The 27,255-nt window shown below is 49.8% G+C and overlaps 7 protein-coding genes across 7 annotated transcripts; 6 read left to right on the top strand and 1 right to left on the bottom strand.

The window, feature by feature from the left end:
• Positions 1–641: 641 nt before the first annotated feature.
• PV08_09137 (uncharacterized protein) lies at positions 642–1,910 on the top strand (the record flags this gene model as incomplete). The annotated part of the gene is made up of 1 exon (XM_016383457.1): positions 642–1,910. The coding sequence occupies one exon, from the start codon at positions 642–644 to the stop codon at positions 1,908–1,910; it is 1,269 nt and encodes a 422-aa protein (XP_016232080.1).
• Positions 1,911–8,065: 6,155 nt separating this feature from the next.
• Positions 8,066–9,085, top strand: PV08_09138 (uncharacterized protein; the record flags this gene model as incomplete). Its single annotated transcript, XM_016383458.1, has 2 exons — positions 8,066–8,141; positions 8,196–9,085. 2 exons carry the CDS (start codon positions 8,066–8,068, stop codon positions 9,083–9,085), a joined length of 966 nt encoding a protein of 321 aa, XP_016232081.1.
• Positions 9,086–9,924: 839 nt separating this feature from the next.
• PV08_09139 (uncharacterized protein) lies at positions 9,925–11,829 on the top strand (the record flags this gene model as incomplete). Its single annotated transcript, XM_016383459.1, has 8 exons — positions 9,925–10,218; positions 10,268–10,393; positions 10,444–10,529; positions 10,584–10,710; positions 10,767–10,799; positions 10,873–11,337; positions 11,400–11,492; positions 11,560–11,829. The coding sequence occupies 8 exons, from the start codon at positions 9,925–9,927 to the stop codon at positions 11,827–11,829; spliced, it is 1,494 nt and encodes a 497-aa protein (XP_016232082.1).
• A 682-nt stretch (positions 11,830–12,511) lies between these two features.
• Positions 12,512–17,043, bottom strand: PV08_09140 (uncharacterized protein; the record flags this gene model as incomplete). The annotated part of the gene is made up of 2 exons (XM_016383460.1): positions 12,512–14,245; positions 14,293–17,043. The coding sequence occupies 2 exons, from the start codon at positions 17,041–17,043 to the stop codon at positions 12,512–12,514; spliced, it is 4,485 nt and encodes a 1,494-aa protein (XP_016232083.1).
• Positions 17,044–19,100: 2,057 nt separating this feature from the next.
• Positions 19,101–20,114, top strand: PV08_09141 (uncharacterized protein; the record flags this gene model as incomplete). The annotated part of the gene is made up of 3 exons (XM_016383461.1): positions 19,101–19,378; positions 19,447–19,727; positions 19,792–20,114. 3 exons carry the CDS (start codon positions 19,101–19,103, stop codon positions 20,112–20,114), a joined length of 882 nt encoding a protein of 293 aa, XP_016232084.1.
• Positions 20,115–21,186: 1,072 nt separating this feature from the next.
• PV08_09142 (uncharacterized protein) lies at positions 21,187–23,311 on the top strand (the record flags this gene model as incomplete). Its single annotated transcript, XM_016383462.1, has 8 exons — positions 21,187–21,525; positions 21,584–21,685; positions 21,792–21,872; positions 21,922–22,184; positions 22,249–22,316; positions 22,376–22,604; positions 22,666–22,890; positions 22,975–23,311. The coding sequence occupies 8 exons, from the start codon at positions 21,187–21,189 to the stop codon at positions 23,309–23,311; spliced, it is 1,644 nt and encodes a 547-aa protein (XP_016232085.1).
• Positions 23,312–23,908: 597 nt separating this feature from the next.
• Positions 23,909–27,217, top strand: PV08_09143 (uncharacterized protein; the record flags this gene model as incomplete). Its single annotated transcript, XM_016383463.1, has 2 exons — positions 23,909–24,139; positions 24,197–27,217. The coding sequence occupies 2 exons, from the start codon at positions 23,909–23,911 to the stop codon at positions 27,215–27,217; spliced, it is 3,252 nt and encodes a 1,083-aa protein (XP_016232086.1).
• Positions 27,218–27,255: the final 38 nt, after the last annotated feature.

Raw genomic sequence — 27,255 nt, forward strand, 5'->3', positions numbered from 1 at the left:
GCAACAATGGTCACCCAGTCACACAAGAGACCGAATATATCGCGCACTACGGATATCCGTAGGCGAGCGTTGATTACTCCGTGGAGAAAAAGGGGTGGTGGCAGAGTGCAAGACTTGGGAAGAAAAAGGGGATGGCGAGGATCCAAAAAAAAAGGCCGGGGAAACGCAACGGCGCTAGTGGTGAGGCTGAGTATGATGATTGGCTGTTCTTTGTTGACTGCCGCCACAAACAGACTAGCGCGAGGCTGGGAGCTCCTGGGAAGGCTGGCAACCAGGACTATTGTCCGTATTGTCTCTGCCGGCTCACCTATCAGCGTACGCAGTTCCATTATTTCAGCCTCCGGGGCGAATGCAAGGTGATGGCTGGATACGAGCACAGCATTTTTGGGGGGGATTGCGTACGGAGTCTCCTGTGGTTTTCCAGCGTATATATAGATCATGGTCGCATACCGGTCTGTGCAATCTTTCTTTGTTATCTTCCCATCCACTCATCATAGCGCAAACTGTGAGCTTTGATCTTCTTGCACAAACTGCGTCGTGCTCAGTGTTCATACATACTTCTTACCACTACCCATTCCCTAGCATACCGAGACCCGAGCACGTGCTTGTACTTTTGTCCTATTATTTCTCAGTGGCCCTCCATGCATTTCTCCACCAAGTCTACCGTTGTGACGGCGGCAGCCGTTGTAGCGTCGCTGCCATTGTCCAATGCTCTACCTCGACCCCAAACCAGCGATGATACTCCTGACGGACCTTACCCTTTTCCCCCATCCGCCAATGGGACCGACAGTTACGTTTGGGGTGATTGGAATACATCGTCCCCCACGAGTACCTCTTCAGTTAGCCCAATAACCACTACGACGTCCAGCAGTGAAGTGTGGGCAGACTGGACAACTACCACAACCACCACCACTACGACAACTCCAGTGGTAGCGCCAACTTCGGAAATCTGGGCTGACTGGACAACTACCACCACCACGACCACCAAAACCAAAACCACCACTACTACAACGCCAGTGGTAGCCCCTACTTCGGAAATCTGGGGAGACTGGACAACAACAACGACCACCACTACAACAACTCCAGTAGTAGCGCCGACTTCGAAAGTCTGGGCTGACTGGACCACGACAACTAGCACGACCACTACAACTCCGGCAGTAGCCCCAACTTCGGAAGTCTGGGCTGACTGGACAACAACAACCAGCACTACCACCACATCATCAACGACGACGGAAATCTGGGTTGATTGGACCACGACGACCTCCACGACTGAAGTTTGGGCTGACTGGACTACAACTACTACAACCCCAGTTGCACCAGCACCGACCTCCGAAGTGTGGGGAGACTGGACGCCCACCATCGTTACCACGATATCATCAAGCTCTGAAGTCTGGGGAGACTGGACCACGGTCTCAACTCCAGTTGCGCCAACAACTACTTCCGAAGTTTGGGCAGACTGGACCACAGTGTCCACCCCAGTTGCACCAACGACCACCTCCGAAGTTTGGGGAGATTGGACTACAGTCTCAACCCCAGTCCCAGTTGCGCCGACAACCACCTCCGAAGTTTGGGGAGACTGGACTACAGTCTCAACCCCAGTCCCAGTTGCGCCAACAACCACCTCCGAGGTGTGGGGAGACTGGACCACAATCTCAACCCCAGTCCCGGTGGCACCGACAACAGCATCATCCGAAACCTGGGACGACTGGATCTCGTCAACGACCACGATTCCCAGCACATCGATCCCAAGCGCCGTCACCACACATCACTCCACAACAACACCAGCAGCATCGACCTCAACCCACGCACTGCCGGCAACATTCACTGGCGCCGCAAGCCATTTCAAGTCCACTGCCGGAGCGTCTGGGATGTTCATGGGCGCCATTCTTGCGATTGCTGCATTGATCTAGGCCAAGTGTCTCTTTGGACCTCATCGATGCCTGTTTGCCCCTGGCACTTGAGCTTTTATATCTTTTTGTACGGATACGGAGAATGATGATCTCGACGAGACAGGAACGAAAGAGAATGATACACGCCGAAGATACGCGATGCGGGACGAACGGAACCCAAAAAAAGGGGGAACGACCGACCAAGACACCAATTTTGCAACATATGAGATTTATTACGCCCATTTTCTTTGAATACGGTACCTGTCGGGAAATCGATGGATCACACACGAAAGAAAAAAAGGGAATGTTCACTTCGCAGTTGGTTGAGATGATATGGATACGGGGAGCATGATACGGATACGGAAAACTTAATAGGTGATGGGGACTGATGCGGGATGCACCATCGCTGGAGACGGTTCAATAGGCAGTACAATAGTTTAGAACATGATTAGCAATAGACATACAATTATTTGTATCAAGAATAACCTTCAATTTCATTCTGCCTGGGTTATCTATACTCCCGTACAGAGAAAATCCGTCTGCCCCTGTCCTTTCAATTCAACATCGTAGTGTACACAAGTATTCAAAACATCATTCGTGGTCATCGCGTTGCAGAGAAGCTTTCAGTCGTCATGTTACATTTCAAGAGCAATCGAGAGAGCTACTACCACGGCATTTGTTTCGGAGACCAGCACACCTGCGCATTCCATCGGAGATGGATTGTTAAGTCGTCTTCGTCCGCTGGGATTCTGAAAGGATGACATCTCTCACTGAATGATCCGATAGTAATCATACAAGTGCTTGTCATGCTGCCACAACCCCAAAAGAATCGTTTTTCTCGAGGAGCAAAACTCTAACCTCAAGGCCAAGCACACACTGGGTGATTGACGTTGAGTTGGAGGGAAATTCCTGGTGTCAGAGGGATTTTTCTTGGGAAGTCGTCAGGTTACTCTGACAGCTGTGTTCCTGGTTATCATCGTTCGTGGTGTATGTGTGCCACGTGTTTCCTAGCTCGTAGACTTTGATCCTTTTTCAGCAAACAAGGTGAGACTGTTCGTGTTTTCCTCAAGGGTTCTAGGGTAAGAAAACGTCCTTCGTTCGTTCGCTGTTCGACAAAAAGATGCAGCCCAGAAGATTATGGAATCTCAAGATGTGCATTGGGAGGAAGGAGGTGATAAATTTCTAGATACCACCAGTGTAGATACCCCCTGTCTCCGGAAGGAGTAAGGCCGGGATCTCGTCACGTGGTTACGAGGCTGAATCACCCCTGAAAGACGTTTGGCAGTATCTGTGACTGAGGTTGATATTGGATAGTTGCTTGCAAGTTGCAGAGCTCAATCTAGTCTTACAAGATGCTGTTGTTCTTTGATATCAATGTACATGTTGGTTCGTACCGTGGCTGCATGTCGCTCTGTTGCCTCACAAGCACGCCTCGCACACCAGGTACCTTCGGGCACCAGACTAGACCATCGTCTGTCGTTTTGTTTGGCAATAGATGTTTGTGAATAGCCACACAAGCCGCATGTCTTTTTCAAGCCGCTTACCAGCCGCGCTCCCAATGTGCTCGGCGCTTGTTGCGGCTGGTGCTGGGTGAAAACAAACAACACGCCGTTGAGTTCTTCTCTTACTTTCATCTCCTCGCACTCACGTGTCTAAATATATGAACATGATCATCAGCCCCAACAAAGGCTGCCTCATCATCTGTAATGCTCTCTGGGAGTATCAGAAGGATGCCTGAACTCCTAGGGATTATGCAGTGTGAGAAAAACACGTGAAAACCACCTCTGATTCCCTGGTTCTGTGAGAACTCAAGTGGGAGCAGTGAGACATCCTGTGAGGTTTCATCAATCCTTCTTGACGCTTTGACTGGCTAACTGGTATTGTGATAGCACCTTCTCCCGTGAGGTATGATTGTCTCTTGAGACCATCTTGCCTTGGCCTCTTGATGAAAAGTCACTTCATCACCTCGACTAGAGGGATGAAGGTGGGTTTTCATCATGTCCTGAACCTACCTCTTTGACACCATCACAGCATTTGCTCAGAAAGAACAAAGACATGGAAAATAACAATGGCCATCAATCGGTGTCCCAAAAGGCTCAGCAAGCCTCAAACGCCAGTGGGTGACTGGTCACATTCCATCATGATGGTAAGCCACGTCTCTCACATACGTTTAACATGTTTCGAAGTTGCATGATGACAATGTTCCCTCAATATGATTCGACGTTTGTCGAGTATGATGCTTTTTCAAATAGCACGCTCTGATGTTCTAAGCGTATAACCAAGCCACTCATTCGTTGAACATGAGGGGCCGCATGCTGACTGGGATCAAACGCAGGAGGAATCAATCAGCCAAAATGAGACACGTAAAAGTGGTTGAAAAGACACAAGGCTCCTCTGTCAACGAGGGTGGTAGGTCAGGAACACCAGAAGGCATGCAAAACCCTTGTTTTCCCGAGATCCACCAATAGTCACAAGATGAGAACCATGTTGTGCCGATTCGACATCTTGTCGAGCATGAAGTACTGTAGAAGTGGTCTGATGACTGAAGAACACAGTGGTGCAACACATACACTTGAATATTGATCTTGATGCTGACTGTTCTTTCGCATGCAGGTGAAACTTGTCCTCCACTGCGAAAACCACGTCAATCAAGAACACCCTGTTCTGTTCCGCAGCCATGCGTTGATCACACACACGGTCCATCTCATCGATAGAGAAACCACATTGCAAGAGAAGATTGTAAGCGTGAAACTTTCCTTTCTGCCATACACCATAGTCATATAATGACAAGAGCATCGAATCGATTCGACCACAAGTCGAGAATGATATCAATTCGTTCATCTGATGACACAACAAACATAACACCATGGCAGCCTTGATACATTGCAAGGATTCGTTGTTTGAATACTGAGTTTTCATGCATGCAGGTTTCAATCAGTCCCCCACGACACAACCCATCAGCCAGGAAATGACTGGCTATACATATGGCATGGCCCATGTCCGCAAAAATTGCGGAAATTCCTGGGGAAGAGAGAGTAAGTCGACTATTTTCTCTTCTGCAGGCATCAATTTTGAAAGCCATGATGACAAGTAGGCGGATTATCTGAATCGGCGTTATGCTGAGCATGATAAAAACGATGGAAGATCTGAGCATTCCACCAAGCAGTGAAATGTGAACTTCTTGCTCTGAAAATCCTGGTCCAGATACTGACTTTTTCTGGATGCAGTGGAACTCACTCTTCAATGTCATTCGTGATTGCGGTCATGGTTCAACATACACAGCAAGTCTCTCACAAACGCCGGTGATACGTTGTAGCAGAATAGAAGGTGAGCCAATGACTGCACTTTCCACAATGCAACCGATTGGTTGCGAGATCAGGATGGAAAAAAGTCCCTTTTCAGACTCGACAAGCTGTTGAGAATGAAAGAAAAATCAGTCTGATGACATGAACCGCGCAAAACATGAGCCTTGTACCCGACACGTACTGGTTTCGATGCTAACTTTTCTCTGTTTGCAGGTCCAATTCCTCCTTGACGATCACCGTGGATCCCACATCATCGGTGATGTTGTCTGGAGTAAAGGTGGACAACAACACCCTCGGTGACAGATTGAGTGATTAAGGATGGTAAGCTAAACAGTTCCCTGCTTGTAATCATCCTTTTCCCCAAATCATGATGACCGCAAAGTTCTTTCTTACTAGACCCGATGAATGTCGAGGATGATTTGAAAATAGAATCTGACCACTTGGATTCACACGTTGACAAGGTTCATCGATCGCAATTCCTGACCGTTATGCTACCTCTCTCTGCATGCAGGTCCCTCAATCATTGCCGAACAATCGTAAGTTTCTTGCACTTTTATCTTGCGAGTTCACAGCTATGATGATCACAATACCAGAGGGAAGTAGACTCGACAGCATGTCGATGATGTCGAGCATGATATAAGCTTCGGTGATCTGAGAGCTCAACAGTTACAGAATCATTGACTTGATCCAGTTCGAATACCTGTTTCGATGGTGCTGACATTCTCTGTAGCTAGGTCTTGGTCTTTGACAGCAACCATGGGCCCAAGTTACAAGATTGTCCAGGGATGATGTGATTAACCCAAGGGTGACAAGCTGAGAGGCGATGAACGGTAAGTCACACACATCTCCTACTGCAATTTCAAAGTCATGATGAAATCTTGGTCGTCAGACTTGTCGTCGTACCATGGCGTCGAGTATGCTGTAAAATATGTCGTGATCTGAGGACTGCCCGTCGCTGAATCGTGAACTTCATCCATTGCAGATTCTGAGACCCGGGCTGACGCTCCGTGCACATAGACAAATTTTCACCCCTGACGGCGATCAAGACCTTGATCACAGGTTGATTGAGTGCTGATGCGCCGCGCGAGATGTGCGTGGCAGATTGATTCACAGTTGCTGGTAAGTCAGAACTGCGCTGATCTCTGCAATCCGAATTCATGATGACCAAAAAACTTCTTGACTGTCCTTCGAAATCGTCGACTCGTCGAACATGAGACAACAACGCAGTCTGATGACTAACAGCACTGAACCTTGAATTTCACGCTATTCCAATGCTGATCATGACACTGACGTTCTTCCGCACACAGGCCGGGCTAGTCCTCGACAACAATTGTGAACATTTGATGTAGAGGTGGAGAAGGGGTGGTGCCTCCTGGCAGAATCCGGTAATGAAATGATGTGCGGTTGGTAAGCCAGATTTACTCCTGCCCTGCAAGTCCAAGTCTACCAAATTTCGGATTCCGTGATGAGGATGATGCCAGTCAGACTCGAGGCGGTATAACATCTCGAGCATGATGTAAAAATGTATTCTCTGAGACCTGACCTGTCCAAACCATGATATTCATTGAGTCGAAATGCACAAGTTCGATGCTGATTTTCCTCCGATCGCGGCCTAGACTTATTCAACCATCCACATGTGGAGATATATATGGTGGGCAGCCCAGGTGGTAGCGCAACCAACTGCACCAGTTGCTCCCATTCTCTCGGGACTTGAGAGACCCTACAACAAGGCCATAACCATCCCGAGTTCTCGTCTCTTCGTTTCCCCATTCTCATTGCGTGGTGGCTGGTCCCCCGCAAAGAGTGCAACGGAGAGACGGTGGCAGGACGTTGTCTCAAGTCCCGAGAGTAATTCATATGCCACGATCCGACTGATCCGACGTATTGCCTTGCCGTGTTCGAGATCAAAGAAAAGGACCAGAATAATAGGCCTGAAATTCATTCTCTCTCTTGATCTCGAGCACGGCAAGGCAATAATCTACGTCGGATAAGTAGGAATGGTCGCAGATTTGATGTGGAGAATGATTGTCGTTTTCATTCGATTGGGGGCCCAGGGCTCCTCGCCCAACAACACTTCGTCTGCTCGACCACAGCTGGGGGTCATTGTCTCCAATATAGGACATAGATCCAAAAAGAGAATTGAAAATCATCCCTGATGGAGTTTGTTTGACTGGCAAAACGCGTGAAACATGTGTGAAATTTCAAAACGTTCAAGTTGGGCTTCATCCGTCTGTGAATGAAAGAACGAGAAGAGCCTTAAAAGTAGCGTGATTTTCGGCCCCCTCACGTGTCTCTTTAAATTAAAGCAGCGACTACTAATTACAGTAACGATTTTGGTGTCGTGCACCATCCCGTGTCATTCCATCAGCACAGTCTGTCTCACTATGCGTTTTTCAACGAGATATGACACTCTCGTTCATACCAATCCCTCAAAAACGTCCCAATAGAAGCCACGGTATCACCTCACTGGATGGAAAACGGACCAGAATACCAGTGTTGAAATGATTCAAAAGTCCCTCAGGTGAAGCCGACAGGACATAACTCCGTAAGCTGCTCGCATATGCAGGGGAACGGACATAAAGGCGATATCCGAGTTTGACCATCAGATAGCTCGCGCGCCACACGCTAAGATCGAAACCTAGAGGGAAAATATGAGTTCAAGGCTGTATGCAGCCTGCTTACAATGCTCCACCGGGACTAAGCTAACTGTCGCTGCTGCGTGTTTTGTACCAGGTCCTGATCGCTGTTGTTTTTGAAGATATATATACCATATGTCGGCAACATGACTGTGCAACATGGTGTTGGAATTATCACAGAATACCTCAGTCATACAACAAAATTCTATAGCACGCATCGATATCAACCGGCACAATGATGGAATTCGGATGGGGCACGACTGGCAACGAAGTGGTGCACCAATTCAAGGATAGAGTCACCGGCAAGACATGTATGCCTGAAATCTCTTTGTGGTGAACCCCAACTTTTCACTGACAAAGCACAGTCTTGATTACCGGCCCTACTCCCGGAGGTGTTGGCGCCGAAAGTGCCAAAAGTCTCGCGACCGGCAATCCGAAACACCTGATCCTGGCTGGAAGAAGTCCGTCCAAAATCCAGCCTCTGATCGATGAGCTCAACGCCAACTATCCGAACGTCAAAGTGAGCTTCGTACCGCTCGATCTCTCAAACCTAGACTCGGTCAGGGCCGCCGCCGCTGATGTCAAGACTCTCCTTGCGGGTGACAAGATTGAGGTTGTCATTCTCAATGCCGCCGTAATGGCATGCCCATATGCTCTCACTGGACAGGGTGTCGAGCTCCAGTTCGCCACAAACCACCTCGGTCACTTCCTGTTCTGCAATCTCTTACTGGAAGCCGACCTGATTCGAGCACGAGTCGTAGTCGTCAGCAGCTTGGCATCGCAGCGCAAAGCTAGTCTACTGATGCCTCATCTGAAAGATCTCAGCTACGACCAAGGCAAGACATACGATCCCACAACCGCATACAGCGTCTCCAAGGCTTGTAACATCTTGTATGCAAAGCGCCTGGCCAAGGTACTGGCACCGAAGGGCATTTCAGTCTTCAGCCTGAACCCGGGAAGTATTGCCACCAACCTACAAGCCTACATAACCAACGAAATGAGGCAGCGTGCTATCGAGCAGTTCAAAATTGAGAACCCTGGCTTCCAGCCTCCGGAGCGCAAGAATCTACAGCAGGGATGTTCTACTCAGCTGCGTGCTGCGCTGGATCCTACCCTTGAGCCAAACTCTGGTGCTTACCTTGACAATTGCCAAGTCTTGGAGACGGACGAGCACAAAGACGCCGAAGCTTACATAGATGAAGTATGGACGCTCAGTGAGAAGTTGGTTGGGAAGAGGTTTGACTTTCCCAATTGAGGATGCGATAGGGAAAGCGTGACTCTGCATGTCATACCGGGGGAATGGTCCGACGATATGGCACTGGACCCAATCAATAATCGTGGCGCATTGCTCTCGTTTCGGGATCTGATCAGCAATTCGATCTGGACAATGCCATATGTACGAGTAGCAGCAGCTCAATAATTTCCACTCTTGGACTTCGGAGCTGGACAGTGCACAATGTTGAAGCGCCATGACCTTGGCACATCGTGGATGCCACGGGGTTCTTTCCCCTTGCAGTTGGAGGTTCGTTCTTCTCTTCTCGGGTGGATTGTCTTGTGAGATATACAAAACGAGTCAGTCGGCGGATCCCGCTGAGTCTTTGTCCCCAGGATTGCGGGGTGCCGAGCTACAGGAAGCGGAGGGAGTTCTTGTCCTAAGCTGACCGAGGCCGGCCAAGGCTGGGCACAACTGCAATCCAAGAGCTCGAGGCTCTTGTGTACGTTTCTCTCTCCTCCTGATCTTCTTGTTTGGCCATCTTGCGCGAACTCTATTGGTCTTGTCCCTCGTTTGTGGGTGGCATTGTCTTGGACCATATTTCCTCACTCTTGGCTTCATGCTCGCTATGGCTAGTGGTCATGATTGAGAAAGCCCAGGCTAGTGACTGTCATGGCTCCTGTCCCCGAGGATTCATTGACATGCTGGAGGTAAGTCAGGCGCGCAGATGCGCTTGAGAGCTCTCCACGAAACCGAGGCACAGCGAAGGACAATTCACTCGCCGATTATAAGAACGTGGTACCATCCTGGACCATAAGGAGCGTGACCTTCGTCTCTTGTTCTGCACGCATCGATACATCCCCCGCGTATTCCCTTGAACCATGCCGACAGCGCCAGAGCAGACCTCCACTCCAGCCATGGCGGAGACTGAGAAGCATGATGATCCGGCCCATGTTGAGCGTGCCTCATCCTCCAAGTCAGAAGACCTAAACAGCAGCAGTCCTGAACACGAGTTCTCTCCCGAAGAGCAACGCAGAATCATTCGGCGAATCGACAGGCGTTTGATCACTACCTGTGGTGTCTTGTACTGCGTGTCTTTGATGGACCGAACCAATCTGTCTAACGCTGCCATCGCCGGAATGATAGTCGAACTGAAACTGATCGATTTTCGCTACGTAAGTCGCCATACTGGGCTGAACGGCTCACGTACTGACATTCTATTAGTCCACTATAGCCTTGGTCTTCTTTGCGACCTATACACTCCTGCAGCCTCCGGCCACCGTGCTGTGCAGGAAGATCGGGCCGCGACCATTCTTAACGTTCATTACCTTTTCCTGGGGCGTGGTCATGGTATGTCTAGAGCAGATGCCTCCCATCCAATCTGCTTATTCTTGACACAGATCGGATTTGGTTTTCCAAACACATGGGGACCCATGATTCTTCTTCGCTTGCTCTTGGGTGTCCTCGAGGCTGGTTTCTTCCCAGGGTAACGTTGTCCCGCCCTAAAAGTTAAAACCTATGCGAGTCTAACTTGCCATAGGTGCGTGTATCTGATATCGACGTGGTATTCGCGATACGATCTCCAGAAGCGGTACTCGTTCTTCTACCTCATCGGTAGTCTGGCCTCAGCATGCTCTGGCATCCTCGCCTATGGTCTCATGCAGATGGTTTGTAGAGGCTCGAGCTAACTTTATTTGAAACATCTACTGACTTTCGTCGATAGGACGGTCTTGCCAATTACAGTGGCTGGCGATGGGTTAGTATTTCGGAGCAGATTCACTCGGAGAGCGCTCTGCTCACAATCATGCCTTACTGACTCCGTGTCACAGATCTTCATCATGGAAGGAATCATAACCTGCGTCTTGGCCATAATCTGTTACTTCTTCCTGGTAGACTTCCCCGATCGCGCTGCGAAAACAGCATGGGGCTTTCTCAGTGAGCGCGAGTGCCAGTTCATTATCCGACGCATCGCGAAGGACCGTGACGATGCACAATTGGAGCCTTTTAACCTGAAAAAGTGGGCTTCGTCAGGGCTTGATCTGAAGATTTGGGGGTTTGCGTTGATTTTCTTCAGCATCACGACCCAGGCGTATGCAATTGCCTACTTCCTTCCCATCATCTTGAACAGGAACATGGGCTTCTCCATTGGAGCTTCTCAATGCTTGGTGGCACCTCCGTACGCCTTTGCTGGCATTCTGATGATTGCGTGTGGGTGGTTTGGAGATCGCTTTCGCATGAGAGGTCCAATCCTGGTCTTCAATGCCCTCATTTGCTTCGTCGGCCTACCGATCATGGTAAGTCACCTGTCGTTTGTTCTCCTGCCTGATGGCGTACACTGACGAGGCATGGCCATCAGGGATTCGTGCAAAGCTCTGGAGTACGGTATTTTGGCGTCTTCCTGACAACGGCTGGGGTGAATGCAAACATTCCCGCAGCCATGGCATATCAGGTATGAGCTACCTCGATAACTCACAACCTACTACGTCTGAGGCTGACTTGTGTTTCAACCGTCACAGGCAAACAACATTCGAGGTCAATGGAAACGTGCCTTTGCAAGCGCGTCTCTCGTGGGGGCTGGCGGCATTGGTGGCATTGCAGGGTCCTTGATCTTCCGCTCCCAAGATGCTCCTCATTATCGACCTGGAATATATGCAGCTCTCGCCTGCAATGCACTCATAATAGTCGTGGTCAGCCTCCTTTCGTTGCAGTTCCACAGGGCCAATCGCAAGGCTACGAAAGGTGAAATGGTGATCGAAGGACTCCAAGGGTTCAGATACACGCTATGAGCTGCACAGGTGTCACGATGGGTCGGTGACACATCACGAATAATCGGGTAGTTCGAGTGTTCGAGGTTGGTTGAGAAGATGGCGTTCTAATCAGCAGAAGTTGAAGTGATCTGAGGCAAGTCAAGGTGGAATCGTCTTGCCTCTGCAAATGTTGCGGCGGTGGACACTCGTTACAGCCTAAATCATCTCCCGTGGTATGCTACATATGTTGTACGCGTGATACGTGCTGTACTTGTCAATGAGCATACCCAGCGACTTGTAACCTAGGCTTTACCTTGACGCTTTTCCTCTTTCGCGACTAACCTTCGAGCGACGTTGATGTTACGATACGTTTAGCTGGAACATTACGTGCCCATCACTTGTGCTCATTTTCTCTCTCTCTCTCTCTCTCTCTCTCTCTCTCTCTCTCTCTCTCTCTCTCTCTCTTCGCGAGTCTCATCATTCGTTTCCGTTTCTGCAGTTGAATCCGATCTATATGGATCAGTAGAGCAAGCCATCACTACGGCATCGCCACAAGTCAGTGACCGAGCTTTCCACTCCAAAAGTGACCGTAGCAGTTAATCATTCGCTTGACTTATCACCAGAACAACTACATTCTCGGCTGTGTCATGATTCGAAATGCCGTCGCCGCATCATGGCACTGACGTGGTCTGGAGAATCGCCAAAAAACTGACGCGAAGCCCTAGTTCGTCTTCCAATCGCCCAGCAGGGTCTGCAACCACTGGTGGTGCTTGCTGGAGTCGTTATGCCGAAGTGCATTGACGATGTCTTTGGCTCGTTCCGATAATGGATAGGCTTGGAGGTGCTCATGATCCGACGAGCATACCACGTATCGGTCTGCCTCATTGTCTTGTTTCTTTAACAGAAGGACACAGTCCCCGCAGAGCCATGTTTTCTCACAAAAGCGACAGCACCAGAGTTCTTTGAAGTCATCCTTGCTCGGATCGCAGATCCCGTCGCATCGACGGATTTGGCTGGAAATGGCGCATTTGAGATATGCCAGCTCTTCAGCGTTCTCGGGAATACTGTCAAATCCGGTTCCCTGGTGGGGTACCACCGGCTCTAAGGCTTGCATCAGGGCTATGCCGAAGGCTGTTGCAGCATTGTCGAGATCGTTGGCCATCATCAATGCCTCTCCAAGCTGGGTATAAGCATCATCGTCATTCCATGTATCGTCGTCGTACAGTTTGTTTATTGCCTCAGTGACAGACGGTTCGAAAGCTGGTCTCCACGGCTTGGGAGGCTTCGGCTCGGGACGCTTAGACTTGGGCTGGTGATCCCGAAGCCAAACACCGTACAGAAGAGCCGAATAGGAGGCGCGATATTGTCGTGTTTCATTCATCGCAAGATGTCTCAAGTTGTCAATAGCCTGAGCGCGCAATCCCTTTTTGGCAACCTTCGCGTCGATTGCCTCGTTGAAATGACGAAAGCTGAGGAATGCGGCAGCTTGGTCGCGAATCGGCCTCATTCGCTGGCGATAAGTCTCGTCGTTCGAGTCGATGGCAGACAAGATGCTTTTGTGGATTTTAGTCGCACTATTTACGTCCTTGAAATGTCGAAGCAGGAAATTTGCCGATCGTATTGCCAGCCGAAGGTCGTTCCAGAAGGGTTTGCCGGAAGTGTCAACATAAGCAACTTTCTTGAAATTGTCCTGCAACAGGTTCTCCAGCTCGGGATCACGTCTCTGATACAGGACCATGGCGATAAAATTGGTCAACCGCCGGAACTCGTGGTCTGTAAATTTGTTGTACCTCAGAAAACAGTTGAGAAGCGAACACCCCGGCAAGAGTGTTTGACGTGTTGAAAGATCTCGAATGACTGTCGATATTGAGTCAAAATCTTGCATCCAACTCAGAATCTCTATGTAAACCTTGACGCTGTCCATAATGACGTGATCCGAGGGGGATTTCGTGCCGAACATATAGTCTTGACTTCGTTCATATGCCTCTCTACCAATGCGGCTGGCAACCTGGTAGTCTCGGTCCAGTTTCAGTTGCCAATAAGCTGCACGAGCTTTGAAATAATAATCAACACCATACTTCAGACAAAACGGTGGCAAAGCTTCGATGGCGTTTCGCATGGCTTCTAAAGCTGGCTGAGATTGTAGGAGGTTGTCGCCGTAGCACCGACTGAGACCTTCGTATGCAACCCAAGCCACGGGTTTGGCGACACCATAGAGCCGCCGCGTCCGATCATCGGCTAGAGAAACTGCCTTCTCGAAGTATTCGATGGCTTTTCGACTGTGCCTCGCATCTTCTCCTTGCATCGTCGTCCAGGCGATGCCGGTAAACCAGTATTCGTCTTGTTCTAGATTTTGGCTTTTGGCGACCTGGTCTATTAACTCCCGAGTGATCCGTCCGACTCGTCGTGTTCCTTTGAGTACACTAAAGGGGCCAACATTCTCTCCATTTTGAGTCTATTAAAGTCAGCATGGCTCATTTAAAGCCACATCAAATTTCTCACCAGGAATTCATATGCAAGCAATACCCATGTTTCTCCCTCGCATTTATTAAACCAATCCATATCGTCCCACGCCCGCTTCGCCAGCCAAAGACGAGCACACTCTTTCATCAGAGGTTCCAATAGAACTCTGGCCGATTTGACTGCCTGTAGCGCCCATGGACGAATCTCGGCATAATCTGTGTCGAGATAGTCGATTCCCTTTGCGATCAATGAGCGGACGACATTGGTTTTCCGGGTGTCCAATAACCAAGTATCAATGGTAGTTTGCCATTGGCCATCCTGTATATTGTAGAACAACTTTCCGTCATAACATAGCGAGGCTAGCCTTGAGCCAACTCTACCACACAGACTTGGTGGCATTCCGACAAGGTCGATCTCAAGTAGATGAGATATGCAGTTCTCCGCTGCATATTCTTTGAGGAGATGTACACCATATTTTTGTGTAATAGGTTTCATTGCAAGATCCAGCAAAGTCTGCACCATCTGCATCTTGAATTGATCAATCTCTGGAACTACTCGGCAATCATCCCATTTCCGAGTTCTGGGGTTCCCTTCTTGTACTAGGTAGTCACGAATTCTTGCATGAGCAAAAGTGACAGTGCTGCGGTGCCACTCGTCGAATATTCCATTATTTGCTTGGACACTGACCCTCTTCAGACTAAATTGCTTCCATGACGGCTCTACTGACGCGTAGCCGGTGGCTGGTGCTCCATCGTCACTATCGCTGAGCTCCAAATCGTCTTCGGACTCCTCTTTAGAGACCTGCGTGGAAGTTGCCGTCCTGGAAGTGTCGTCGCTGCTCGGTCGTTGCACGACGTCGAAGAGACTGGAGTACCTCTCGGTCAAGTCGTCTGAGATAGTTATGAAAGACTCACCGACCGTTTCTATGAGGCAGACATGGAGTTCGGCTATCGTCAGTGGACGACGACAACAAAGCACCCAAGCGAGCAGATCGGCCAAGTACCGCGTCCTATCTTCCTCTTCATGGTTCAATCTGAGAAAGACCAAATGAATCATGTCCAGTAAGCCAGAAGGAGCATCATAGAGTGCATGTTGAACAGATTCAGTAGAAGGGCTGTCGCGAATCCGGTCAATAACTAACTTTGCCCACAAAAACATCCCTTCCGAACGTGTCACTATGCTGTGTTCGATGAATGACTCGAAAGCTTGACTTTTTTCCGGCGCCATCTTCCTAATCATTCTAACGGCAGCGATGTGCTTTGTTTGATGCCTCACATAGACACGAATGTCATGTTTCGTCTGTCCTTCAGTAATATTGATGATTTTTTCATTCCCTTCGAAGACGGAGCCTTGAATCTCAAGAAGTTTCCGGATTTCTCGTCTTGCAAAGACGGCCACTTGGATGGAAACTCTCTCGTGGCTGGTCTGACCAGTGGGCTGAGAGGCGAGAAGCCTTCTTAAACAGGTCAAGAGCGCTCGCTTTGATTCATCTTTGGCCTCGTCAAGCCCGTCGATAATGATGTAAAGCAGTCCCCCAGCCTCTTCATGATCCTCTAGAGGAGGATCGAAGGATAGAAACAAGCGATCCCATAAGGATTCTGCCGATGCTGTCTGTCCGAGAATGTCTGGGTAAGTCCTGATAGCCTGGGTAACGTGCTGATGAAACCTTTGATCTTGCTTGGCAATTTGTCCTGCAACTGCCAGAAATAGATTGCTCAAATTCTGGAGTTTAGGTTGGCCTTCCCTGAAATAGATGTAACCAGTAGCCCTAACCGAGTGGTTTCCCCTGTATTTTGAGTATTTGCTCTTGAGAGCTTCCACCGTAGCAGCAGCGAGTGCGGTTTTGCCAACACCGGGGCGACCAAAAATCCAAAGAAGTGGACCTTGGCCATTCTCCCAAGCTGCAAACATTGCGTCAGTCTGAATCCAAATTCCTGTAGTGGTGGCGATAGCATCGGCGGTCATCCGATGATGATTTCTTAATGCTTCCCAGGACTCATTCCTGAGTTTTTCAACAAGATCTGTCTTGACATCCAAAACTTCCCCATCAGCTCGAGATCTCAATAGTTCCTGCCTGATTTCCAGGACTTCTTTATGTATGCTGAGTGTAGTTTCGCTCATTTTCTGTGTCTTTGCGAAATTCAGTCGCACGACATAACTCAACTCATCTTGCACTCGCCTGTCGAGTTCGGCAAGGCCTTGGGATATGGTCTCATCGTTCTTAAATAGAGATTTGCGAAACTCACGCAGTCTTGACGCCGTGGCGAGCTTTGATTGCACAGCTCCGACAATTTTCAGAAGACATGACAAGACCTCGACAACAACGGTCTGGTGCGAGCCGACCAGCGAGCTGTCGTTATAACCTCCAAGGCAACATGTGACGGCGGCTACTCGTTGGAACACCTCTTCCACTTCATCGAATGATTTGCTGACTCTTTCGCATGTGCTCAATATATGCTGGACTGCAAAGAAAAGTACACTGATTGGGGCGACAGGCGTTGACTTGATACAGTTATCTGCAGCATCCAGAATGAAATGCAGCGGAAGGATACACTTGCGGAAGGCTGTAACAACTTTGCGTTTTTTATTCCGGAGGTCTGAGAGTTGCTCTTTATTCACTTGAAGGGCTGCGAGAAATGTTTCAAGGCTCTGTCCATTGGTGTGTTGCAGGTTTACCGGAACACCCTGCAGATCAGATTCGGTCAGGTGTTGGTCAGTGGATTTCTCGTATTCGTCGACGTATTCGCGGATGGCCTTCTCCCATAGCTCTGTCAAAGAGGTTTCCGCCATGTTCAAAGAGTGAGATCGGATTCGAGGACGTCGACGAAGACGATCTCAAGAGTGACATAGAACTCGAATATACGGCATGGGAATTGTGGTGGAGGAGACACCCCTCAACTGTTGTGCCACCATAAGTTGCGATGAAGCAGTTCAGCGAAGGCTTTGTGGCAGATGATGCGTTGGTAAAGTCTTACTAAGCATTACTCTTGCTCGTGCTGCAGTGTGTTCACGGCGAGTGTGGTCTGCAGCCTCAGGTGTCTTCCAGAGAACTCTTTTAGAGCACCTGTTTTTGGCAAGTTCTCAGGAAAGAAAGCCCAAGAGTGTATCCCCATTTGCACTGATGCAGTAGCGTCCTGTGGGCTTTGTGATAGCGCACTGCGCTTCGGGCCTAGATTTGGGCGACAGAAGGGGGCCGTCCGGCGAAATTCCATAAATCGGGGGCGGAGGTCATCCAGCACATTTGCAAGTCGTTCTGGGTTGCTATTCTGCTTTTTAGCCTTCGATATGCCGGGATAATTCGGGCGACAGGCTCGACCTAGAATGCTCCCTACCGGAAAGGCTGATGATTGCAATACCACCGCTGTCACGCGCTGAGCAGTGTCATAGGACTGCACGTACTCGGGGGTGGGCAACATCGATCTCAACCGATACTTCTCTTCCTGTCCGTTGCGTGGTGTTTTGGGCGAAATCCTGAAGGCGTATAGGACGACTGCTGATCGGGCAGTGATATTGAGTCAATCCTGGTGACGAGGCCCGAGAGGTCTTCTCTATTGAACTGCATGCGCTAGTTTATGACCAGAGTTTACACATCTAGCCTCGAAGCCACCCATGACAGCTTTGCAGGATAAATCGTGACACCCCGGGCTCTTGGGCAAGGAACACCAGAAGCGTCAATCATAACGAAGTGCATCTTGGTCGACATTGGCGCGCCTGCTCGTCGACATCTCGAGTGTCTATCCGCCGGTGCAACGAGCTGTGCAGCCGTTTAGCTCATTGATATGTGTATGTAGTAAAGTGAATGGCTCTTTGCGGATCCTGAGTAATAACTCGTACAGCCCATGGTACTCAACAAACAACGACGCATAGCGGCCTTGGAGGGCTAGTCTGGAAGATGTCCTGACATTCAGGTTCGACAATGGCAGAACTTGCCTCGATGGTGCTTGCTCCAATAGGGTCCTATGTCTGGAAATCGATCATCACTGGCAATGGATATGGCATGGCTGTTGGGTGGTTGGGAGGATGTCGGAAGTTGCTCGCTTGGAATTTCGCCGCGGCATCAGTGAGCGCCGTTTCTTGAGTGAATCTACCACATCAGGAATTTTCTGACAATAAAGTCCTGACGCTGTCCACAGCACATGTTGTCTCTGCGATGTGCGCCTTGACACATTCCGACTTGGACGCTCGAAGCTGGCAGATAAATCGTTGGCTACACGAGCCCCTCATCACATGGCTTCGGTGTGCTGCCGTATGTCTCTTCAACAAGCTCATTACAGCTCTGAACCCCATTAGAATACTCGTCACAGCCCTTGGGACCATAATTGCAGTCATGTTGTACGCCATGACGCCGTGCCTTGAGAGGACAACCTCAATGGACGGTAAGAAGGCTGCATCGCTCACTCCTTGCTCACTAACGTTAGTCCTTCCTCTGTCCCCGGGCGTTCGCTCACTCTCACTTTCGGATGCATCACCTGTTATTACCGCGTATGTGCACCGCGAATGCCTGGCGGATGCAGACACTGTACGTTTACCTCATTGCATTTGTCCGGCGATGGGGATTCTGAACAAGGTCTGTGACGACACCTCGGCAGATCCGTGACGAGAGAGGAGATTCATCTCACCCGGACACGGCCCGCGTGGGCTGGACTACTTAGCAGAGTTACATGACTTTGAACTCTGGAGTAGCCCAACTAGCCGACTGTGAAGGGTCCAGGAGCAGCATCGCAACTCAGACGAGCGAGCCACTGAACTCAGGAAGCAGATTTTGTCTGGCATGAAGTGGGCGATCTCTTGGTGACATTGAGTTTCGGTCCTAGCGCCTGAGATCTGTTGTCAGGAAGATTTACACTATGGCTCCCCAAACGTCCATCCCCACTGCAGCGAATGTGCTTGGGACCATCGGCACGATATGCTGGTGCGTCCAGCTTCTTCCGCAAATATACAAAAGCTACCGCAGTCAGTCGACGGAAGGAGTGCCACCGGCCATGATGTTTCTGTGGTCAGCCAGCGGTGTACCTTTTGGGGCTTATGCGATTTCTCAGAACTTCAACATTCCGATTCAAATTCAGCCACAATGCTTTTGTCTCTTCTGCCTGGTCAATTGGGGTCAGTGTTTGTATTATTCGCGGTGAGCTGAACCGTTCTCATTTACTAGGTAGATGAATAATGAGAGGCGTTGGACTAACACACCGGCAGGAAATGGACAGCGAAGAATGTCTTCTTAGTCTGTGCGGCTATCCTTCTGCTCGACGGGGGCCTCCAAGGTCTCCTTGTCTGGCTGCTTCGCAGAGCCTACCGCGAGAAGAACCTTGAATGGCCGACGACCATGATCGGCGCAGTTGCATTTGTTCTACTCATATCAGGGTACATTCCCATCCCGTTTGAGCTGATCAAACGGAGAGGAAGAGTGATAGGTATCGACTTTTTGTTTCTTGCAATCGACTGGTTCGGAGCATTCTTCTCATTGATGTCGCTCGGTATGATATTTTGTCACTTTCAACATATATGGAGTCATTCATTTCTCATGTTGACCGTTTCTAGCAACCCAAAATTCCTTTGATCCCTTATTCGGAACTCTCTATGCCTTATGTGCGATCATCGAGATGTCCATGTTCATATCACATGGCATATGGATCTTCCGGACGCGACGTCTGCGCAAGAGATGCAAGGAGTCTGGATTGGATATTGATTCGCATCCCGAAGGGGTGGCCTGGCAGAACAATGGATTCAAACTCCCCTGCAAACGATCATGTCCGCATTCTCAAGTCGACGCAGAGGCACGTTCTTTATCAAACCACTGCGAAACTATCGCCCTTTCACCTCCTAAAGATATGAAAACAACTGCCAGGACTATGGCGGAGTGAACGACATCATCCGCGTAATGGTAGCCTCCACGAACAATCCTTCTTCCAGTCCTTATAGGGCCATCAGCGTAGGCCAGAAGGGAGAGTCGCTAGTCGCGATCCCATTCGTTACCACCGATGTGAACCTCAGGTGGGGGGGCAGAAAAAGAAGTGGGCACGGTGAGAGAGTCTTCCAAGCTTTGTTCTGCTACCTGCGGCGAGTAAGACTGGTCGTTCTTCAGTGACGATGTGCTGAGTCCAGCTTGGGTCTGAGCGTGAGATACTTTTGAGTTGTCGCCGCCAGACACCTGCGAAGGACCTCGCTTAACAGCGGTGGCAGACATTATGCGTAGCTGGTTGCTGGGCGGTTTCGTTCAATCGAGTTATTCCCCGGCATAGACTATGCTAACTCTCATTTCAAGGTTCATCTGTGGCATGAAGTATAGTGTCGTACATGTCCGTCGCCATGGTGTCATTCCACGCTAACTTGTCGCAATCAAGAAATCATGTTTGCTTGGTTATTTACACCACTTGACACATCACAACCTCGGAGACAGTCTACAGGTGCATTGGACCAATAAAAACTGAATTATCGAATATCATACGATTGGGACCGAACTTTGCAGAACTAACAGGAATATGCTATCATGTCCTGAAGGCCCTATACGCTATCAAACTGCTACTCCAGCTTTCAAGCCAGGATCTCGTCGTCGGAGTCTTCGATAACGACATCTTAGCTTGCCTAAGTCTGCTTAAGTCTGCTCAATCGTGGAAATCATTTCCTATCTAATGATGGTGATCGCACCATCGTTGCCCGCTATAGCGAAAGGGAGGTTCCCCGTAGCCCCATATCGACAGCTGTGCGTATCAAGGCCTTCGCCTGCTGCGTCGATCGTTCGATGTCTCCCTGCGACAACCGAGCATGTTGACTCCGGTTCGGCTATTGAGACACTGCACCAGGAACCACGGTAGTTGCTAGCGACAATGGAGCAACACTGGCATCACCCGAGGGTATAAATCTGACTATGACCCCGATCAATAAGTCAGAGTCTGTGGTACGCTTGGGCTAGAGCAATACATCGATTCCTTCATCATGGCTCCCGATCAAACGGATCCAAAAAATCCAACCCCTACCCAAGGGCTCACCTCCTCTGCCAATACCAACAAAGCAGAAGACGGTATTGTGCAGTCAGCCACCGCTCTACCAGAAATCGACTCCGACCATCTGCACGTTGTTGACAGGGGCGGGGAGAAGGGACTGCGAGATACTGACAGCTCGCAAAACGACATCATAGGATATGATCCTCAGCTCATGCGGGCTCGAGCAATACTGACGGTCGATGAAGAGACAAAAGTGCTCCGGCGAGTAGATTGGCGTCTTCTTCCTCTGTTGGCCATCATGTATGTGGTCAAGAATGTTGATACTTCCAATGTATGTCGAAGTGCCTTTCTTCTCTCTCGTTGTTGCAGGATACTAAGGGTGATCCAAGGTCTCCAACGCTCGTATTATGGACCGCGGAACGCCGCAGAATATCATGACTGAGCTGGGAATCAGTGCGAACGAATACAATTGGGTCGTAACAGCGTATTATGTCAGTATTCTCCTCCCAATGGACGAGCAGAAGGCCATTCCTTCGTCGTCTGTAACTTCGTGCCGTATAGTTTTCGCAACTGACTCACAGCGAAACTAATGCCTAGATTCCATACATTCTTGCAGAAGCGCCTTCAAACCTGGTCCTCAAAAAGATGCGTCCCTCCGTTTTTCAAGCTCGGATCATGGTATGCCGTCTGTTTTGTCCTCAATGGTACCACTGTTCACAAGCCACAGGTCTCCTGGGGTATTGTTCTCTGCTGTCATGCTGCAGTTCAGAATGGCGCCGGCTTGTATACTGTTCGAGCATTCCTTGGACTAGCTGAAGCTGGGATGTGGCCTGCTGCAATTTTGCAGCTGTGCTATTGGTATCGGCCGGACGAGATCGCCCCCCGTGTCGTCTTGGTCACTCTGCTGGGTAACTTTGCGACCATCATTAGCGGTATATTAGCCTTCGCCTTCAACGGTGTTTATGCTAGGGGGTTGTCTGGCTGGAAGTGGTAAGTCAAGAGACCCAGATCACTCTTCTGCAGTATTGCCCAAACTAATCCAGCTTGATGCTAGGCTCGTCCTAACAGAGGGAATGTTCACGGTACTGTTAGGAATTGTCGTATATTTCTTGCTTCCGGATTGTTAGTTCTTGATCACCCCCCTAGAACGATGGGCAGAGAAACCACTGACTGCCCGTCAGTTCCGAATACAGCCCCATGGTTGTCGGATAAAGAGAAAGCTTTCTTGCAAGCGAGACTACCAAGAGCTGCACCCCGAGCAATCGAGGAAAATTTCAACTGGAATGAGTTCATCACGACTCTCAAGGATAAGCGAATCTGGATGTTCTTGTTCGTCTGGGGATTCTACACAGTGGGAACGACTGGCCTTGGATTCTACCAGCCCACCGTCGTCGCGAACCTAGGGTTCACGTGAGTCCCTCGCAGGTGATGTGAAGAATGTACAAACGCTGATATCTCGTGTTCTTGTCAGTGGCATAGCAAAATCTCAACTCCTCAACATACCGTCGGCAGTCTTGTCTACGGCACTCTCACTCTTTTTCGGCTTCGTCTCCTCGACCGGCCGTATTCCACAGCCACTGATCCCACTTAGTTACTCGATTGTCCTGTTGGCCCTATATGGCGTGCTCTACGCTTTTCCCAGCACTGGAGGGGTGTATACGGCAACAATCTTGGCTGGAGCTATATCGACTTCATGGTGAGTGGGATCTCGACTTCCGGATCCGTTCCTCGGCAGCCGCGCTCATTATCCGCAAACATACCTGACTCACTGTACACACAGGTATACAATGATTTGGCCATGGCGAGTGCAGACCACCTCAGGAGCCACCGGATCCGCATTTGCGCTTGCGTTTGCAAACAGCTATGGTCAGATTGGAGGTGCTGTTGGCGCTCATCTCTTCAATTCTCGTTTTGCGCCGCGGTACACCACATCATTCGGTATCGCGATGGGCTTCATTGGTGGCAGTATTCTCGCAGACCTTGTCGCCTGGAAATTCACGTGGAGGGTAGATGTCGAGACTCGGCGACTGAAGAGAGCCAGGATTGCAGCAGCCAAGGAGAACAAGACGGTTCTGGAAGATGTCGATCTCCATCTTGAAAAGGGAAAGCCTCTTTGAGCCGTTGTATGTAGGAACGGGACGAGGACAGTGCCATGTCTGGTCGTTCACGGCGGTCTTCACCAGACCCGGTTGAGCACCGGCAGCACCAACCTCCGCGAGCCATCTGGCACAAGGCTGAGCTAGTCCTACTCTGGGCGGGCTCGTGGCTGGTGTTGACCTCATCTAAGCGGGCTCTTTACTAGAGCTAGGCTGCGGTTGTACGAGTAATCGCAATTGATAGAAGGCCCCGGTCACAAAATTGAGGACCATCATACGCCTGCGGGATCGACGTACCTTCTTTTGTTAGTTATGTGCGGAGAGATTCCTGTCTAGAAGCACCGGGTGGTAATAATTCATTGTCTGCTTCGAGTAGTCGACTCGAGCCGCAAACATTTAATCGCCCTTTGTTCGCCTTGGGAATCTATTGCGCCGTCGCATACTCCCTTCACATACACCTCCTACATGAGATTAGCCACACGGTTGGTGTGCTCGTCGCTCCTCTCCATTCGATCCTTAGGCCCATTGTGGCCTCGTTCTGTTCGACCGACCGCAAGACCGCTTCTGTCAACGCCTGCATCCAAGCAGATTTGCCCTTCTCGGCCCTTTGCCACTGTCATGGATTCTGTCAAACGCATAACAGATTCTCTGGAGAAGCCAGACCTTGACGACCGGCTGTACCGTGTCATCGAGCTTCCCAACAAGCTGGAGGCACTGCTCGTTCAAGATGCGCAGGCAGACAAGGCAAGCGCAAGTCTCAACGTCCATGTTGGGAACTTCTCCGATTCAACAGACATGCCTGGAATGGCACATGCTGTAGAGCATTTGCTATTCATGGGCACAGAAAAGGTAGATTGGCCACTTGTAACACGGCGCCTGGTTCACCGCAGCTGACGGAGATCGCAGTATCCAGGAGAGAACGAATATAGCAGCTACCTTTCCTCCCATGCTGGCTACTCCAACGCGTATACGGCGGCCACACAAACAAATTACTTCTTCGAGTGTGCCGCATCACATGAAGGACAAGAGGGCGCTGTGAACGGGGACGCAAAGGGGCCATTGTATGGCGCCTTGGACCGTTTTGCACAGTTTTTCGTGAAGCCTCTCTTCCTCGAGAATACCTTGGATAGAGAACTAAATGCAGTGGATTCGGAAAACAAGAAGAATCTCCAAAGCGACGTTTGGAGACTGTCGCAGCTGGCCAAATCGCTGTCGAATCCCGAACACCCCTACCATCATTTCTCCACAGGCAATTTGCAAACGCTAAAGGATGAGCCGGAAAAGAGAGGAGTCAAGATTCGGGATGAGTTCATTCGATTTTATGAGAGACACTATTCTGCAAACCGTATGAAGCTGGTAGTGCTGGGGCGCGAGTCCTTGGACGAGCTGGAGGGCTGGGTGGTTGAATTCTTCTCCAAAGTTCAAAACAAAGATCTGCCAGAGAATAGGTGGGACGGGATTGAGATTCTAGAAAAGGACCAGCTATCCACTGAGGTCCTCGCAAAGCCAGTGATGGAACGTCGATCTCTTGAAATCAGCTTCCCTTATCAGGATGAAGAATCGATGTACGAGACCCAACCAGCCAAGTATATCTGCCATCTCCTGGGCCACGAGGGACCGGGGAGTGTGTTCGCTTATCTGAAGAATAGAGGGCTGGTGTCATCTCTATCTGCGGGATACCATCCCATCTGCCCCGGGTCTGCGTTCCTTGAGCTGGACATTGAACTGACGTTGGAGGGGTTGAAGAAATACCATGAAATTGTGACAACCATATTCCAATACATTGGCATGATGAAGGCGAACCCACCTGTTGAGTGGATGTATGAAGAAACGAAGAACATGGCTGAAGTTGAGTTCAGATTCCGACAGAAAACACCGCCTAGCCGCTTCACCAGTGGCACAAGCAGCTTGATGCAGAAGCCGTTGCCCCGCAACTGGTTACTGAGTGGTACAAGCAGACTGCGCAGGTTCGATGCCGAAGGTATCGTACAGGCCATGCAGTACTTGCGGGAAGACAACTTCCGCCTCATGCTGGTATCCCAAGAGTATCCGGGCTCATGGGATCAAAAGGAGAAATGGTACGGGACGGATTACAAGGTCGAAAAGATACCTACCGACGTCCTATCAGAGGTCCGAAAGGCCCTCTCATTCCCACAAACTGAAACGCCCAAGGAGCTTCATCTGCCACACAAGAATGAATTTATCCCCACCAAGCTGGACGTTGAGAAATTGGATGTCAAGGAGCCAGCGAAGGCACCAAAACTGCTACGCAACGATGAGCTGGTTCGCCTCTGGTGGAAGAAGGACGATGTGTTCTGGGTTCCCAAGGCCAACGTCAACATCAGACTACGAAATGCACTCACAGGCAGTAATCCGGTCAACTATACCAAGACGATGATCTTTGAAATGTTGGTCAGAGATGCTCTGCAAACTTATGCGTACGATGCCGAAATCTCCGGTCTTGGATATTCAATCTCCGCCTTTCCGCTTGGTCTGGACATTGGCGTACATGGGTATAACGACAAGATGGCCGTCCTTCTGGAAAAGATCTTGGTTACTCTCCGCGACATTGAGCTCAAACAAGATCGTTTCGATATCATCAAAGAGCGCATGTCACGAATATTCAAAAACTGGTACCTTCAGCCGCCGTACGGCCAAGTGGGTGAATATACAAGATGGCTATTGACCGAACGTGGGTTCATGACCGATGCATATGCTGCCGAACTACCGCACATCACCTTTGAAGACATCAAGAACTTTGGACCAAAGCTTCTACAACAAACTCACGTTGAGATTCTCGCGCATGGCAACCTGTACAAGGAGGATGCTAAGAAGATTGCAAACCTTGTCGAATCGACCTTGAAGCCCCGCGCTTTCCCAGTCTCGCAGTGGCATCTAAGGCGTAACATTGTCATTCCGGAAGGAAGCAATTTCATTTACAAGCAGACCCTAGGAGATCCGGCAAATGTGAATAACGCCATCGAGTATTTTCTCGACGTAGGCCACGTCATGGACATCAGACTTCGTGCGAGGCTACAATTGTTCGCGCAGATGACAGATGAGCCAGCCTTCAATCAACTCCGAACCAAAGAGCAACTAGGGTACGTTGTCTGGAGCGGTCTACGCCCAGCTGCGGTGACAATGGGCTATCGAGTGCTTATTCAAAGCGCTCGGGATCCGGAATATCTCGAAACACGGATAAATGCCTTCCTGCTGAAGTTCAAGCAAGATCTGCAAGACATGTCAGAGGAAGAATTCGAGGGCCACAAGCGAAGCCTTATCAGCAAGAGACTGGAGAAACTCAAGAACTTGACTATGGAGACAAACCGTCTCTGGGTCCACATCAGCGGCGAGTTTCTAAACTTCCACCAAGTCGAAATTGACGTCGCGGCCATCAGACAGCTCACCAAGGACGACATCGCCCAGTTCTATGCCCATTATATAGACCCAGAGTCACCTACCCGAGCCAAGCTATCTATCCACCTCGAAGCACAAAAATCAACTCCCGTTGCTGAAGTGCCAACATCGGAGAAGAAGGACCAGTTCGTAGGACTCGTCGGACAAGTTCTCGGATCCCTTGGTGTGGATCTGGATGAGCACAAGCTTAAATCGCATTTCGAAAAGGTCGATCCTATCGATGACGCGGCCACTGCGAATGCCATCGACGAATACATTGGCACATCCCTCGCTGCATCAAAGAAGGCCGAAATCGTTGAAAAAGTCAAGGAGGCGATTCCTCAAATTCTGCTGGCTTCCACTATCAAGCCTGTGACACCACCTCCAAATCCGACTGAAATCGCTTCAAAAGTCCCCACCCCTGTTATCATAGAAGATGCTTTCAAGTGGAAAGCTGGTCTGCAAGTCAGCAAGGCTCCCCTGGCTGTGGTGGATATCGCTCAGTTCGAGGATCTAGAGTCGAAGTTGTAATTGCTTGAAAGAGCATCGTGATGGCGTCGTTGTCAATC

This window comes from Exophiala spinifera (assembly GCF_000836115.1).
Source record: "Exophiala spinifera strain CBS 89968 unplaced genomic scaffold supercont1.7, whole genome shotgun sequence".
NCBI lineage: Eukaryota > Fungi > Ascomycota > Eurotiomycetes > Chaetothyriales > Herpotrichiellaceae > Exophiala > Exophiala spinifera.